Source organism: Anopheles coluzzii, chromosome 3 (assembly GCF_943734685.1).
Source record: "Anopheles coluzzii chromosome 3, AcolN3, whole genome shotgun sequence".
NCBI classification, from domain to species: Eukaryota; Metazoa; Arthropoda; class Insecta; order Diptera; family Culicidae; genus Anopheles; species Anopheles coluzzii.
In genome coordinates, this window is record NC_064671.1 from 89451769 (window position 1) to 89465769 (window position 14001).

Below are 14001 nucleotides of genomic sequence, written 5' to 3' on the forward strand. Positions count from 1 at the left end.
TAAAACAGATCAATTTTTTTTGTGTGGTGGTGGATCAACGGGCATGATACGAGCGCCAAGCTAGCCGAGCGCAACACATACCTGCATGTTGTACGGATGCAGCTCGCAGGATGCGTGATGTCAAACGCAGTCTTCCAACGACATCAGCAACGGGTTCACATACTCGAATCCTTCGAACTCGGATTGATCGATCTTGTCGATGACGCGACTAAAACGAGAATAAAAAGATGCCGATTAGATTACGAACGTTTCACAGTCAGCTTAACCTCAGAACGGCATTATATAGCGATCCTCAAAAGCAAGCCGAGGGAGGACACGTTGCTGGATCCTCCGGGGTTTGTTCGCTCGTCGCGCTGTACAACGAAAATACTCACTCATCGTCCGGCGTTAGGTGGACCGGTTCGTCGGTGAACTCGGGCGGGAAGTTGGCCAAATCGCGATCGGAGTCTAGCCGCGGGCGGAACGGTGGCGTAATTTGCTTTTGCTCGAGCTACCCTCCGGCCGAAAAAGCCACCGCACAGAAACAGATGCATTAAAGAACACGGGAGCGGGGGAAGGTAGAAGAAGAATGGCAAACACGAGCATGGTAAATAAAGAAGAAAAAAATGAAACGAAACAAGAAATGGAAACATTCCAACGAAATTAGAAAAAGGAAAGCAAGTAAACAAATCAATAAAGCATAATGTCATGAAATAAGCACGCGCACATACACACACACACTCAGTCCGGGGAAATTGGGAGGGGTTTAAACATCGTCAGACGGGAAAACGTAAACATCTTTATCGTAGGTCAAAAATCGATCTTCCAAACAATGGATTGAAGACAGAGCGAGAGGATAATTATGGCAAGCACTGTGAACTACCAAGGGAATGTGTGCAATAGTACTAGAACATTACAGGACGGACACAACAATCAGATATGATGAGACACACACAACACTCAAAGCAAATACTCATAGGATATTTGTTATTGGTACTACAAGTTATACAAATATTAAATTAATTCTTTTGTATCAATATATTATAATTATTGTATTATTTGTGGCATTATGCAGCAGTGACAACAATATTCAACTAAAGGTAAAATTAAACATATCGTGTTATTTACAATAATTAAAGGTAAGTCAAATCAACATTCTATTTTAAAGGAATTACATAAACATAAACTAATTTCACATAAACATGCATCAAAAGCATAAATAGGACACATTCTCGAGGCAGTGAGGCAGTGACATGATGTTTCCACCACAACATATGTCCCAAAAGCTCATAAAAGTGTGCCATCGGTCTCAGATGATGTGAGGCATGCACCATCTTTGAAGGCCTACAGGAGCGTCGAGTGAAGCAAACGTTAACGCTATACGTTATTTATCCCTCCAAAATTCCTATCAGGACGCCCCACGACGTATTACTGCTGCTGAGGAACGCTTGCTGCTGCCCGGAGGATCCGGTAACGTGATCCTTTACTTGATTTTTTGTTAATCTGTCCTGCAACCGCGTTACAAACTTACGGATCGTCGGGTGTCAGGTCGGCCGGTTCACGCGTAAACTGAGGATCGAAGTGACAGGTTATGTCCTGATCGCACCCATCGAACGAGGGAATGTACGGTGGTGTCACTTCCTTTTGAGCCAGCTGCAGTTTGCAAAGACGCGCGCCCACGATTGGTGTTGAATGTTCGAAAGAAAGTGAGCGAAAGGCACGAGGAGAGCAGTAAACCAGCAGCAAACACGGTACACACGGAAGGTAAGCGAAAAGCATTACAGTTAAGGTTTTTGGTTAGTTAGGGTTAGGTATTACGGTAAACATATGGCGTCATTAGCTGTATTTTACATTATGTAGTAACGATTTAATGTACAATTTATTTTCATAATGTTCATGTTTTAAGAAAAAGATTGCAGTTCCGTCTTAAGGGAAGATAACATATACTGAGTGTAAGCTACTAAAGGTGTACACTACTGTATGAGGTATGATTGAGTGATACAGTGTTAGTTAATATGTAGAGAGGATTGATTGTAAACAAAACGAAAACAAAACTAAAATGTATAAATAAATAAATAAAACCCTCCGAAGTGAACCAGATTTCTCCGCTAGGATAAATCCTAAACTACACTACCGGCGTTATCCTTGCCTGTTTTCGTATCACCAGATCCAATTAAATGCTTTTCCCTCCGAAACCACCCCCTAGAGCGGTGCGGTTGCGGTTTTGGTGGCAACGATAAGCTAGTTATGCTAGAGAGCTGCTCACAGAATAGGAAAAAAGGCATCACACACACATACACTACCCCATAGCAATATAAATAGCCTGCCATAATCCAATTATATGTGCGCTCCTTTTCGACATTTGCGGTTAGACGTTATGGCCGTCTAGCGCAAAAAGGGAGTTTCCGCTTATTTTATTCCTTTCTACCTTCCTGTGCAAAATCCTACGCATACACTAGCACCACCGCAGGGCAAGATTCAGTTGACGGTTCAGCCGGTTGCCCCTACAAGAAGCGGTGGGCGGTAGATGAACGCACCCGTCCTTGATTTTCTCGGTACGCGCGAAAATAACAAAATTAATAACGTACGCGCGCGCGGCGCCATAAGCTATTGCATGGCGTGGTGCGCTACCACCGCTGCTACTAATGCTGTATTATGGTGTGTGTGTGTTTGTGTGTCTGTGCGTATCAAAATACCCTCTTCCATTAGCGACAACAATCAACACTAATGGTGGGTACTTTGGATATTTTTTCGCACAAAATTGAACCACAACTGTCGCGCGTTTGTCCTTTTCAAAACGGAGGACAGATTATTTTTTAAGCTAATCTCTTCTACCTCAGCCTTTTACTACCAGACACCTTTGTCGGAACGGTTAATGTATTTTGAATTTTCAAGAAAATTGTAAAAGCTTTTTGCACTCCCATTTTAAGATCTATCAACCCTTATCATTTCACGCAACATGAACAAAATATTTCGACGTTTTACATTAATCCATAAGTGACGTCCAATTTATGTTGTTTGCAATCATTTCAACATGCAATAATATCTTTGTTTCAACTAGGGCAATCATGTGAAGTAATCTTTTCATCTTTTAATCATTTAACAAACCACATTCTGGTCCTATCGCCTATTATATTTCTACTAAAAAGTCAACCCCATTCATATGATGGATGGATTCTGCTGCTCAAACACACGTGAAAAGCGTCACCCCGAAGCATCCACCGTACAAAGCTGCTTCCTACAAATGGGTGACAAATCCACCAGCATTCACAAACCAACCCATCCATGCGTCATTTGGTCGGATGTTCAATTAAAAATGCATCCATAACCGGTAAGTCAACACACAACACACGGGATGAGAGGTTATATTTAATATCACAACCGCAAATCCCTTTACATCACACGACAAACCGCATCGGGGTATCGTGTATGAGGAGGAGCGGGGTTCGAGGTTTGGGAGGGATTACAATTGCCCAGATTTACCCACCACTCGCTCAGCTACACCCTTCGTTTTCGCCCTCCTTTTGCACCTTTTCCACATCATGGGAATATCATTAAACGGGTATATCTGTATCACGGTCCCCAGATGGTGACTCTCGGCCCATCGGATGTGATACTACTGATAGGAATTTGTTTTAAGTTCGTGTGTCGATGAAAAATAAATTCACCTCACATTTGGTATCGGCTGGATTTTATCGTTTTTCTTTTCGCTCTGTCACCCGCCTGCAGATACCCGGCGGGCGAGGGGGTGGAAAGATACCTGCGTAACGGCGATAAATAAGAAAATGTCGGAAATTGACTGCTTAATGGGCGAAAATGGTGTGAATATTAATGAGTGGAAGGTAATGGAAAATTGGCAAATAAACCTTCTTTCGCTTGTTCCTGTTTTTGTTCCTCGCTTTTTTTACACTTAACTTTCAATTGAAATCAATAAATATATAAATGTGAACAAAAAAACCATAAACCAGAGCGCGGGATGAATTGAAATGATTTAAACATAAAGAAACAATCAACTGTAAACCACACGACTGCCCAGGAAAGACTAGGAATGAAACAGAGGTGGTGTACCAACGAATGATAACGTGCACATGAAACGATGGATTGTCAAATGGGTGGAGGAATTGTACTACTAGTATCCGCTGTCAATCCAATTGTTGGGAAGTTCCCGGTTTTGTCTGTCTGCTGTTTGTCCATTCTTTTGTTCCCCTTTTTTTGTGTAAATAAGTTGCAAGTCTGGTATGTAAAATTAATAAATAACTGTATGTACTGTCCGAAAATTGTCTCCCTGCCGTGAAAAAAACTCTCTCACACACACGTGCGCACCGAAAATGCTTTCCGCACGTAACACCCCTATACATACCATCTCCCAGTCAATGCTCTTGAAGAACGAATGATTCATAATGTCCAGGAAGGCGGAGTCGCGATTGCAGCCCAAACGGTCGGCCGGATTTTTGTTCAGGAAACCTTTCAGCACGGATGCTGCCTTCACGCTCAGCGAGCGCGGTATACGGATCGTCTTCTCCAGAATCACCTGGAACAGATAGTCTTCGGTGTTCTGCGGTAGAGCGGAGAAGAAAAGGGCGTGTTAAAGTTTAGCGGGGTGATCGTCGTTCGTGTCGCCTGAAAGTGTACCTGATCCGGGTTCTCGGAAGCACCAGCAATGTCGAACGGACTGCGCCCGGCCAGCATCTCGTACAGCAACACACCCAGCGCCCACCAATCGACGGAAAAGCCTGCAAAACAAGGGCACACACACATTACCGTAGTTATATTTGTCACTTTCTCTTCGCAAACTTTGCCCGCCCCGCGTACCGTAGTCCTCTCCGCGCAATATTTCCGGCGCGATGTAGTTGGGCGTTCCGCAGAACGTGGACGTCGTGTCGCCCGGTCTGATGCCCTCCTTGCACATGCCGTAATCGGTCAGCTTGATGTGGCCCTCGTGGTCGAGCAGCACGTTGTCCAGCTTCAAATCGCGGTAGATGATGCCCTTCTCGTGCAGGAAGTTGAGCGCGAGACTGATCTCGGCCGCGTAGAAGCGGGCGTGCTCCTCGGGCAGGCGGCGCTGCCGCTGCATGTGAAACATCAGATCTCCACCACGCACAAACTCAATCACGAAGAACAGCCTGCAAAATAGACAAAAGGAGAAAGGTCAGAATAAAATTCCATTTTTTGGGGGGTGGGATATTGTAGCAGTTTGCATCTTACCGCGATGGCGTCTGGAAGCACGAATGTAAACCAACCAGGAACGGATGGTTCGAAGCGGTCTCGAAGACGTGTTTCTCCGTCTGCACCCAGTCAATGTCCTCGTCGTCCGTCACGAGCGCCTTCTTGATTACCTTCATCGCGTAAATACGGCGCGTCTTCTTCAGCTCCACCATCAATACCTTTGCGTAGCTGCCACGGCCGATCACTCTGTACAATGGGGGAAAGTAGTAAAGCATTAAGCAGAGAGACCTGCATTGAATCTTTGCTCAGTCTACTTACCGGATCAGTTCGAAATCGTTCAGCGAGTACTGCCGCTGGGTGACGGGTTCCAGCGTTTCCTCCACGTTGTCATTCACCTCGACCGGTACCTGGTCGCAGCCGTCGCCCGAGTGCAGCTCGGACGGATAGTCCAACGGGGCCTGAATGACGTCACCGGTACTCGATTCATCATTCGGGTCATGGTGCTGGAAGAAATGAAGCGCAGAAATAAATCTTAATAGCATTCCAGCAAACGTTGGACCGTATCGCGCACCGAACATCCCGATGGTGGACGAATGAAGGCGGCGGGCGGTCAAGTGTTAATGCATACCGGTGAGCCCGGTGAATTTAATTTAATTTCCAGCTCACCGCAAACGTGTAAGTATGGCTCTCTAGAGCATTTATATAGCTTTTTTTCGCTTTTTTGTGTTTTCAGTTCTCCCATCGTCTACGAAGAAGCCCGTACAGATATAATTCACAGAGAACTCGTTCATGGCCGAAAGAACGGAGAAATCCCCACACTACTCCGACCATAAAATGGAAAGCTTTAACGACTTTTACCAACCCAATAGTGGAAGTGTATCAGAATGTGTAAAAAAAAAACGCTGGTTGGTGGTCCTTTTTTATGCCCAGGCACCATATGTAGATCTCGCCCACACTCGCCACTCACAAAACAGGTCATACTTACATCTCGCTCCTTGAAGACTGGTTCGACATGCTCGTTGCTACACGGTTTATTGCCAAGCTTGTGGCACTTTTTGTGCACCAGCAGCTTACACTGGATGCACTTGAATCCCTGCCGGCCCAGACCCCAGATACGGTCGTGGCAAAAGGCGCAGAAGGCTTTCTGTGGACGATAGAGAGAAAAAAGCACACGTTACAGGTAAGAGAACATGCAAAATAGTACAGTACACACACTGAGGAAAAGAAGAGGATAGGAACAGGTGGACTAACGGGCGGCAAAAAGGTTGAAAAACTCTGCTGGCCGCTTTTGTGGCACACGAAGGATAAAAATTAAATTTGACGGCTTTAAATTAACGGACTAATGAGGTTTCCTTGCTACCTTTCCCGTGCCTCCATGCACCATTTTCGCGGTACCGACCCCGACAGGATGTATACACATCCAGGGCACAAGGGAGGAAAAATCATGTCGGGAAAATGTGTATTTTTTTCTCTTCTTGCCCATTTTGTTCCTGCTCGTTAAATTTCATCTTCTGTGCCGTTATCGGCACGCGTGCACATAAACTCACACACACACCGCGCGCTCAACATTAACCGTGCAAAGTCTAATGAAGAAAATTCAATAGTCTGCAACGGGGAGCGCTTTTCTCGGTTCTTTGGCTTCGTCTTTTTCTTCAAACGAGATATAGGCAGCAAGCGACAGCATAGTCAGTAGTATCGAGCTGAAGCCTCCTGATGATAGGATTAAGGTGACCGGGTAACAGCATTTGCCTTCTCGCGGCGCAGTCGGTGTGTGTGTTCGATGGAAGTCAGCAAGGGGAAAGGATTTGGTGTGAGGATGTGCATACACAACTACTACTGCTACTTACTCGATTGAATCGCTTCGCTTGGAAGATGTGTCCATTTATCCGGTACAGCTTGCGCCATCTTCTGGCTCCTCTTCGGTAGATGCTACCTGCAGAAACGGGAAAAATAAACGGTAGGAGAACGGTGTTAGAAAGTCGATTTGCTGCTGCTGCTGGTGCATAATAATGTGCATAAAATTACACATTAATGTGCCTTTCTGACGGTTTGTACCGCGATAAGGGAGTGGTGATTAAATAAGAAAACAATATTGCTACACGTGGCAGGTTAGCTGTAAGTCCTTGAAGAAAGATCTGGAACGATGAGTTCCGCAAAATTCTTGTTAAATAATGCTCCCTCTTTACCTTACACAAACACGTTGATGTGTGCTTCGTGACGGTTCAATTCCAGTGAATTGATGTCAGCTCTGCATGCTCTGCTTCGTGCATCGCAACGTTAGGTAGAAGACAGCAATCGTAGCCACGTACTCGCGACGGGGGGTTCCACAAAGTTTTTCCCCGCCTGGTTCCACAAAAACCTGGTATGCTTCCAAAAGTTGTAACAACCGCTTTGGTGCACCGCTGGAATATTACAGCATCCGCCGCAGAAACCGGTGAGCACAACAACATAAATAGCGCTGGTCTCGGACGGTCTGCGTGTGTACCCATCCATCGTCGGGAGCGCTCTGCAGAGAAGCTAATATTTGCTTTTTGAGCAGATTTTGCTGGAATTATGTACACACTCACACACACGTGCACACGTGCAGGATGCGTAATAAAATTGGATTCGGCCACGCATCCGTTACCGTTGATGGTGGGACGGATACTCCGACGGCAACGTTACTTAACGACCGCCAGGCAGCCAGCCACAGGAGCGCAACAGGCCGGCAACAGAGTGTGGACTTCGAAAGGATGCTTTAAGGGTGGCTGGTTGTTAGAGCTACCCGTTAAGTGAATTGAAATGGGAAAGCTTTTTGGCGTTCTGCTCATTGTTGCCAGATGCCTTTACGATAGGCACGACAACTTTCTGAAAGCGTATGCATTGGGATATGAAACAAAAAAAAACTGGCATAAGCATATTGCATTACTTTAGATTAAATCACAACACCCGCTCCTAACCATAACCCAAAGGAAATACTAACAAACTATTTTCCATTTAAGTCAAACTAGGCCACACTACCTGGAAACCTGGAATGCAAAATTCCAAGACATTAAATCTCTTCACTTCATCTCACTTAACATATTTCGCTTGAGCTAGGACCCAAACGATTCTTCCAATGAAGCTTGGAACTCCAACACCACACCACCTCCATCATACCGACCGCTTACATTCACTTACATCTGGTAAATCCAATAAACGCAAACTAGTCGGGCTCCGCAATCCGCCCGGCTCTTGAAGAAGGGAGTTGGAGATACTCCACGCCACTCACACTTTTCCAGGACGCGGTCAGACTTACGTCCAGTGCGCTCTATCAACACCAACCCCCTGCTGTTTAGCGGTTGAGGTGAGTACAACAGCCAAGGATGCAGCAACAATAATTGCAAAAAGCCTTTCCCGTCTGGGAGAAGGTACATACCAAACCCGGCGGCTTAAGGCGTAAGGTGAGCCCAGGCTCCAATGTAACCTTCCCTCACGCGTTCGGACGGATAGCGTGCACACACACACAGAGCTATCACCAACAACAACATCCAACGTAACGGGGGAAAAGGATAATTGGATTAAGTCAATTAAGCTGCTAACTTGCCCAGGGACTGGGCCGCGCTCGAGTCCGGTCGTCCGGTTCGTACAGCGTAGATACAGCGGAAAAACACTCGGTACCACGAACGATACCGAACGATGCTGCTCAATTGAAGAATTTCGTAGAGGTATGGCAAGGCAAATTAAATGATTGATAATTTCTGACCTTCGTGGTATTGCGAGTACATTGAGCGCGCTGCTACAGACAGAGACAGACATGGGAATTCTTCCGCCCGTCCCGTAGTAGATGATGCGCAGGCAAGTTGTAATGAAATGTTTGAAATCATTTTGAAATATGTAGATACATTGTCAAACACATTCGCATACCTTTCACTGAAACACGCAACATATTGGTTGCGATAGCACGGAGTAACTCTACCTTTTTACTGAAGGGAAGCATCCCCGAAAAACTATGTTTGCTCGTGTAATTTAGAAACCAGAAACGGTACCACTCAGCTTGCCTCCCAAGGGGCCCCACTTCAGCTGCAGAGTTGTAGTATTAATTTTCAAAAATCTGCCCACGGTTGGCAAGTTCGTGCTGCCTCGAGCAAACCCATTCCCATTACACCCATCCCACAGCAATGGTCACAAATTTCGTTATCTACCATCAAAAACGTACATTGCATAGGGTTGTGGCGGGCAGCTATGGGACGGCAGTGCGCCAGCGGTGGATAGCCGATATTTAACAATTTACATTCCCATTTTACTTTCCCAGCACGCGCGCGCCCTGCATGAGTGTGTTTGAGTCTGTGTGCACACACACAATTTCGCTGATTACAATTTCCATCTTCCGGGATGCGTTTTGTTTTTCCCCTTTGGCCAAGCGATCCGGCGGGCTTTTTGCTCACACTCAAACGGTCCCAGAGCAAACGGGCGGAAACACCAAACACCCGGTAGGCGGTGTGCGGGCTAAAGGGCTAAAAATTAATATTCCATTACTGTTATCCATTCGTTACTCGGCCCAGCGCTGGGTTTTATTCCGCTTCCTCCGTACTTGACCGTACTTCCCCTTGCAAATGCCCGCTCAACAGACTGCTGGGGGGGCCTTAAGCTGGGAGGAGTAACCAAAGTATCGCTTAACGGGAACGATTCGTTTGAACGTGTATGCAATTTTTGGGGTGGATAAAGTTGGTCGAGCTTGATAGCGAACTGTGTCCATCCGCCTGTCCGCTGCAAAGTTGTGCATACTAAACGCGTTCCATCATGGTGTACCCACCCAAAGGAAACTACGTCCGCTGGCAATAATCGGATACAATCACGCCAGCATATCGGATGGCTAGAGGCAAACAGAAAAAGAAGAAGAAAACACTCTCTCTCTGCCGGAAACTTTCGTCCATTACCGTCTGGCGACGTATGGCTCTCATTAAAGGCATTAAAGGAGAAGCTTTTTTTGCAGCGGACGTTGAGAAAAAGTCTTGAAAAGATTACATTTTTATCTAGTTTTTAATAACAGCATTTTAGAGGACTTTAATGGGATTTGTTCAAAATGATATCCTTATACAAATTATCTCTATTTTGTTACTAAACAACAACCAGAATTTTCAGTATTTTTTTATAAGTGCCACCAACTAATAACTAATATAGTTCTCTCTACTACATGACCATGCCAAATCTTCCACTCTTACATTCATAAATACACACATAAACATACATACAAAGGCAAATTATTCCGTACCTAGTTATTATAACCTAGGATTGATACACGTCCCGCTATTTGAACGCCCGCGCTCGTATTCATTTAACCACTGGGCGACTCCATCACTCCACGGTTGTAACTCAATATGGTTCGGCGAAACCATTTCCTTCAGCAGAAGTTCCACTGATAAGCACTCTCCAACATACTAAACGGATTTTATGATTACATGCATTTAAACAGGACACTTTATAAAACCATTAAAATATAGCACTTTGTTTGAACCCCCGTTTAAATAACTACCCGCACACTGATAATCAAACCTTCTCCTTCTGATGAACTGATACATTATGAATCAAACTTCCAGCCCTTCCCAAAGTGAAACTACCGAACACTCCTGCCACGATTCTGCCGGAAGTGGTTGTTAAATCGAAACAAAAACAAATCACTCATAAAACTGCACCATTTTACCACCTCCCACCCCTCCGACACGGGGACAACAACGCTTTATCGGATATAAAGTTTTGCACAGTAGTTAAACAGCAAAAGGGTTTAACTACACACATCCCCAACCGCCGCTAGCAATTCTTTGTCACGTTTGCCACGTTTAACTCACACTCCGGTGGTATTTCCTGTGCACATAAACACAGAACACAAAAAATACAAAAACTCCAAACTCAAATTTAATCGTTCAATGCTGCCTGGGGAGACCCGTGTCTGGGTCGTTTGCATTATTTTGGTCCAACTTTCAGCGCCAACCGGAAACTGTTTTAGTTTGCATCGCCTCACTCACAAAACTGATAACAAGATTTAGCGACCTTTTCTCCGCTAGCAACAACAGAGCCGTGAACAAGCATCACCCAAAACATTATTTGCATGATATCGTCTGCCAAAGCTTTTGTGGCCTCGTGTCCGCTCACAAAGTTCCTGCCGCTCGCGTGCGCGCGCGCTCCCTCTTTCTCTCTGTGTGTTAAGTACATTATGCATTAAAAATTCAAAACCTAACCACGGGTGGGCCCCTCCGACCAGTCTCCTTCCTTTGTTTTCCAGTGCTTCCGTTTCCCGTCGGCAGCAGACTAGTCGAAAGTTTCTTTTCGTTTGATGGCAGGTACTAAATTCATAATCCTGTTTCCGTGCGGGATGCGGGATTAAATTTGCTGCCCGCCGACTGGCCGGCAGCTCTATCGAAACGCCAGGGTGCGAGACTCGACTTCTTAACCCAGCGCTCGTGGGTGCTCAAGCGGGTTTAACTGTTCGGTCACAAATCCACCAACATTATAGCTTGCTAGCTGAGGTGCCGTCCGGAAAAGTCGGACGTCCGACCGAGCGACCGACCGACTAAACCCACCAACCGAGACGGATGGAACGGGTTATAAGGATTCCCCAAACGAAAGGAAGGGGCTGCCGAGTGCACAGAGGAGAGGAGCATGAGATCAGGAAAGCTTTGCGTTTGCTTTGCAGCCCACCACCGGCTAGCACATCTGGCGCTCGTCAACGGTAATTCATCTCTTTAATGGATTCTTCAGTGAATGCCACAATCAAAACGCTACACACAGAAGGTACACACACACACACACTTTTTGCTCATTTGCTCTTGACAGTGGTTTCTGCGCGCACCACCCGCCGTGGCGCTACACCAACAAGCTCCGGTCCCCCACACCCTCCGAACAAAGTATTATCTGCATAAATTATATGTGCTCACTTTGCCATCGTCAACACATCGGTGCGCTCAATCGTCCTGCGAGCGTTGGCGTTGATTGAAGGTTCCATCTGTCAGTCGGATTACAATTAACTGGCAGCGCAGTGCCGTAACGAGCGCCGGTAGTGCTTCTAGTGGGTAGGGCGAGGATGCGAAAAGACAGAGAAGAATTCTTTTACCATCATATCTGCAACTAACCCAACTTTGACTACCCACCCACGGTTTATGTGAGCTTCAACGAAAAGAAGCATCACATACTTTACTTCGCCCTGAGCCACTGTGGAAATCAAAAGAGCATAAACTTGCAAGCCCGGCGGCACTTTAGTGGTGGGAAAAAAAGGCTAAAGAACAATTCTTTCATGCATTGCAATACGCATGCACACACGTTGTGAAAAGAATTTTGTGAACGAAATTATGAAAATGTTTGTAACATACAACCTTCACAAACCACAGTCAGTGCATGAAATTGTTCAAACGGATTCTTATGATGAGAAACTTTGTTTGCACTGAATTTTTAATTATATCCGTATGAATAAAGGTTCATGCAGTATACGGCCACATGGTTGAACAATTTGTGAACAATTTTGATAGGCAAATTGCCACAAAGGTTAACTCTCGCCCGAACAACCACCAACTCTCAAGTTTGGTTGTTGAAAGAATATCGTTGAAACAAGAATTAGTTCTTAGATCCGTTTCTTCGCCTAGACGGTCTTGATAAGGAGAAAAATATTTCACCTAACTCTCAACATTTCTTATGCCCACACAGTTAACTTTCTTCTGATTTCATTCTCGAAATTGGATGCGTCTTTTTGAAGTTAGCAGCACCTTAAACGGGCAGCCCAGAGCTCTCGAAACAAATGCGAAAGTATTTATTCACTCGTACTCCGAATGTCTGGAGATGAATAGAGACAGGCCGATGAGCAATTTCTGATGAGTTCTGCTAACTACTAATGAACATCAGAATTGGAGAAAGAGAGAAAAAAAACTCAACGTTTTCGCAGGAAAGGAAAAGGAATATTGGAATGTAGACATTACGCATGAACTTTGTGGAGCATTTCAAGCATATTTTTGCAACACAAACTTTGCAAAACATACAGATCAATTTACCACATCATTTCCTGGAAGCTTTAATTGTTCAAATAAACGAGATCGTTAAATCACTATGTGCAGTACGTCGAATCACCTAGGAAATTCATTATCAGAATAAGGATAAAACTAGTTTAACATTCTTTGTTATTCACAGACTTCATTAATCTGAGCGTTAAAAGCTAGTAAATGGTCTATCAAATCAACGAAGCTTTAATTTGATAACCTTTTTCCAACCATTGGTGTTTGATGATGCAAAACACACCTCCCCGAAACTAGACCTGCCTAAGTAAACAGATAAACAGAACCGCCAGCTACAGTGGAGAACATCGATCAATACCTTCAGCACACGTCGTAGGTGATGTTGCTGTTGCTTCACCTGTTGGAAGCTGAAAGGAGCATCTGTAGCGACGAAAGCAAAAAGCTTTCGCCATCACGTATGTTGCGAGAGACTTCTGACATAAACAAAAAAACGATCAAAAACTCACACAGAATAGTACCGAAGTAAAAAGGGGGAAATCTATTTCAGTTCAGAACAGTCCAAACACCAGCATCCAGCGTCAAATCAAATTCCTAAACAATCGCCTCTGAGTACACCAAACACACTCCTCCTACCATTGCGCTTCTCTCCTTGCTGGGAGGACGGAAAGGATTGACGTACTGTTCGAAGCGGAACCTCACCTTTCGCTGGATTCGAAACGATTCCGAAACAAATCAAACATCAACAACCATCTACGCCCAGCCGTTTTCCCCGGATTGGGCCCCCCGGGCAGCAGCAACGAGATGGTGCCTTGTGCAAATCGCGAAACGCTCAAATTTACATAGAACAATCAATCGGAACAGATGCAGCCACACTCCCGCAAGGCGCAACAGTGCCCAA

The 14001-nt window shown here is 45.2% G+C and overlaps 1 protein-coding gene across 7 annotated transcripts in view; it reads right to left on the reverse strand.

The window, feature by feature from the left end:
• Nucleotides 1–14001, reverse strand: part of LOC120959653 (atypical protein kinase C) — a 99667-nt gene that overhangs the window by 6046 nt on the left and 79620 nt on the right. For 5 of the 7 annotated variants that reach the window (XM_040383234.2, XM_040383233.2, XM_040383229.2 and 2 more), the window contains 9 exons: nt 6993–7078; nt 6131–6289; nt 5464–5648; nt 5185–5391; nt 4792–5102; nt 4612–4712; nt 4340–4534; nt 1511–1632; nt 82–208 (listed from right to left, as the gene is read on the reverse strand). In XM_040383234.2, coding sequence (XP_040239168.1) covers nt 121–208; nt 1511–1632; nt 4340–4534; nt 4612–4712; nt 4792–5102; nt 5185–5391; nt 5464–5648; nt 6131–6289; nt 6993–7078 — 1454 coding nt within the window. In that variant the 3' untranslated portion in view covers nt 82–120. Of the gene's footprint in view, nt 1–81; nt 209–374; nt 491–1510; nt 1633–4339; nt 4535–4611; nt 4713–4791; nt 5103–5184; nt 5392–5463; nt 5649–6130; nt 6290–6992; nt 7079–14001 lie in introns of all 7 variants that reach the window. The other 2 variants (XM_040383238.2, XM_040383232.2) reach the window with 1 other exon arrangement.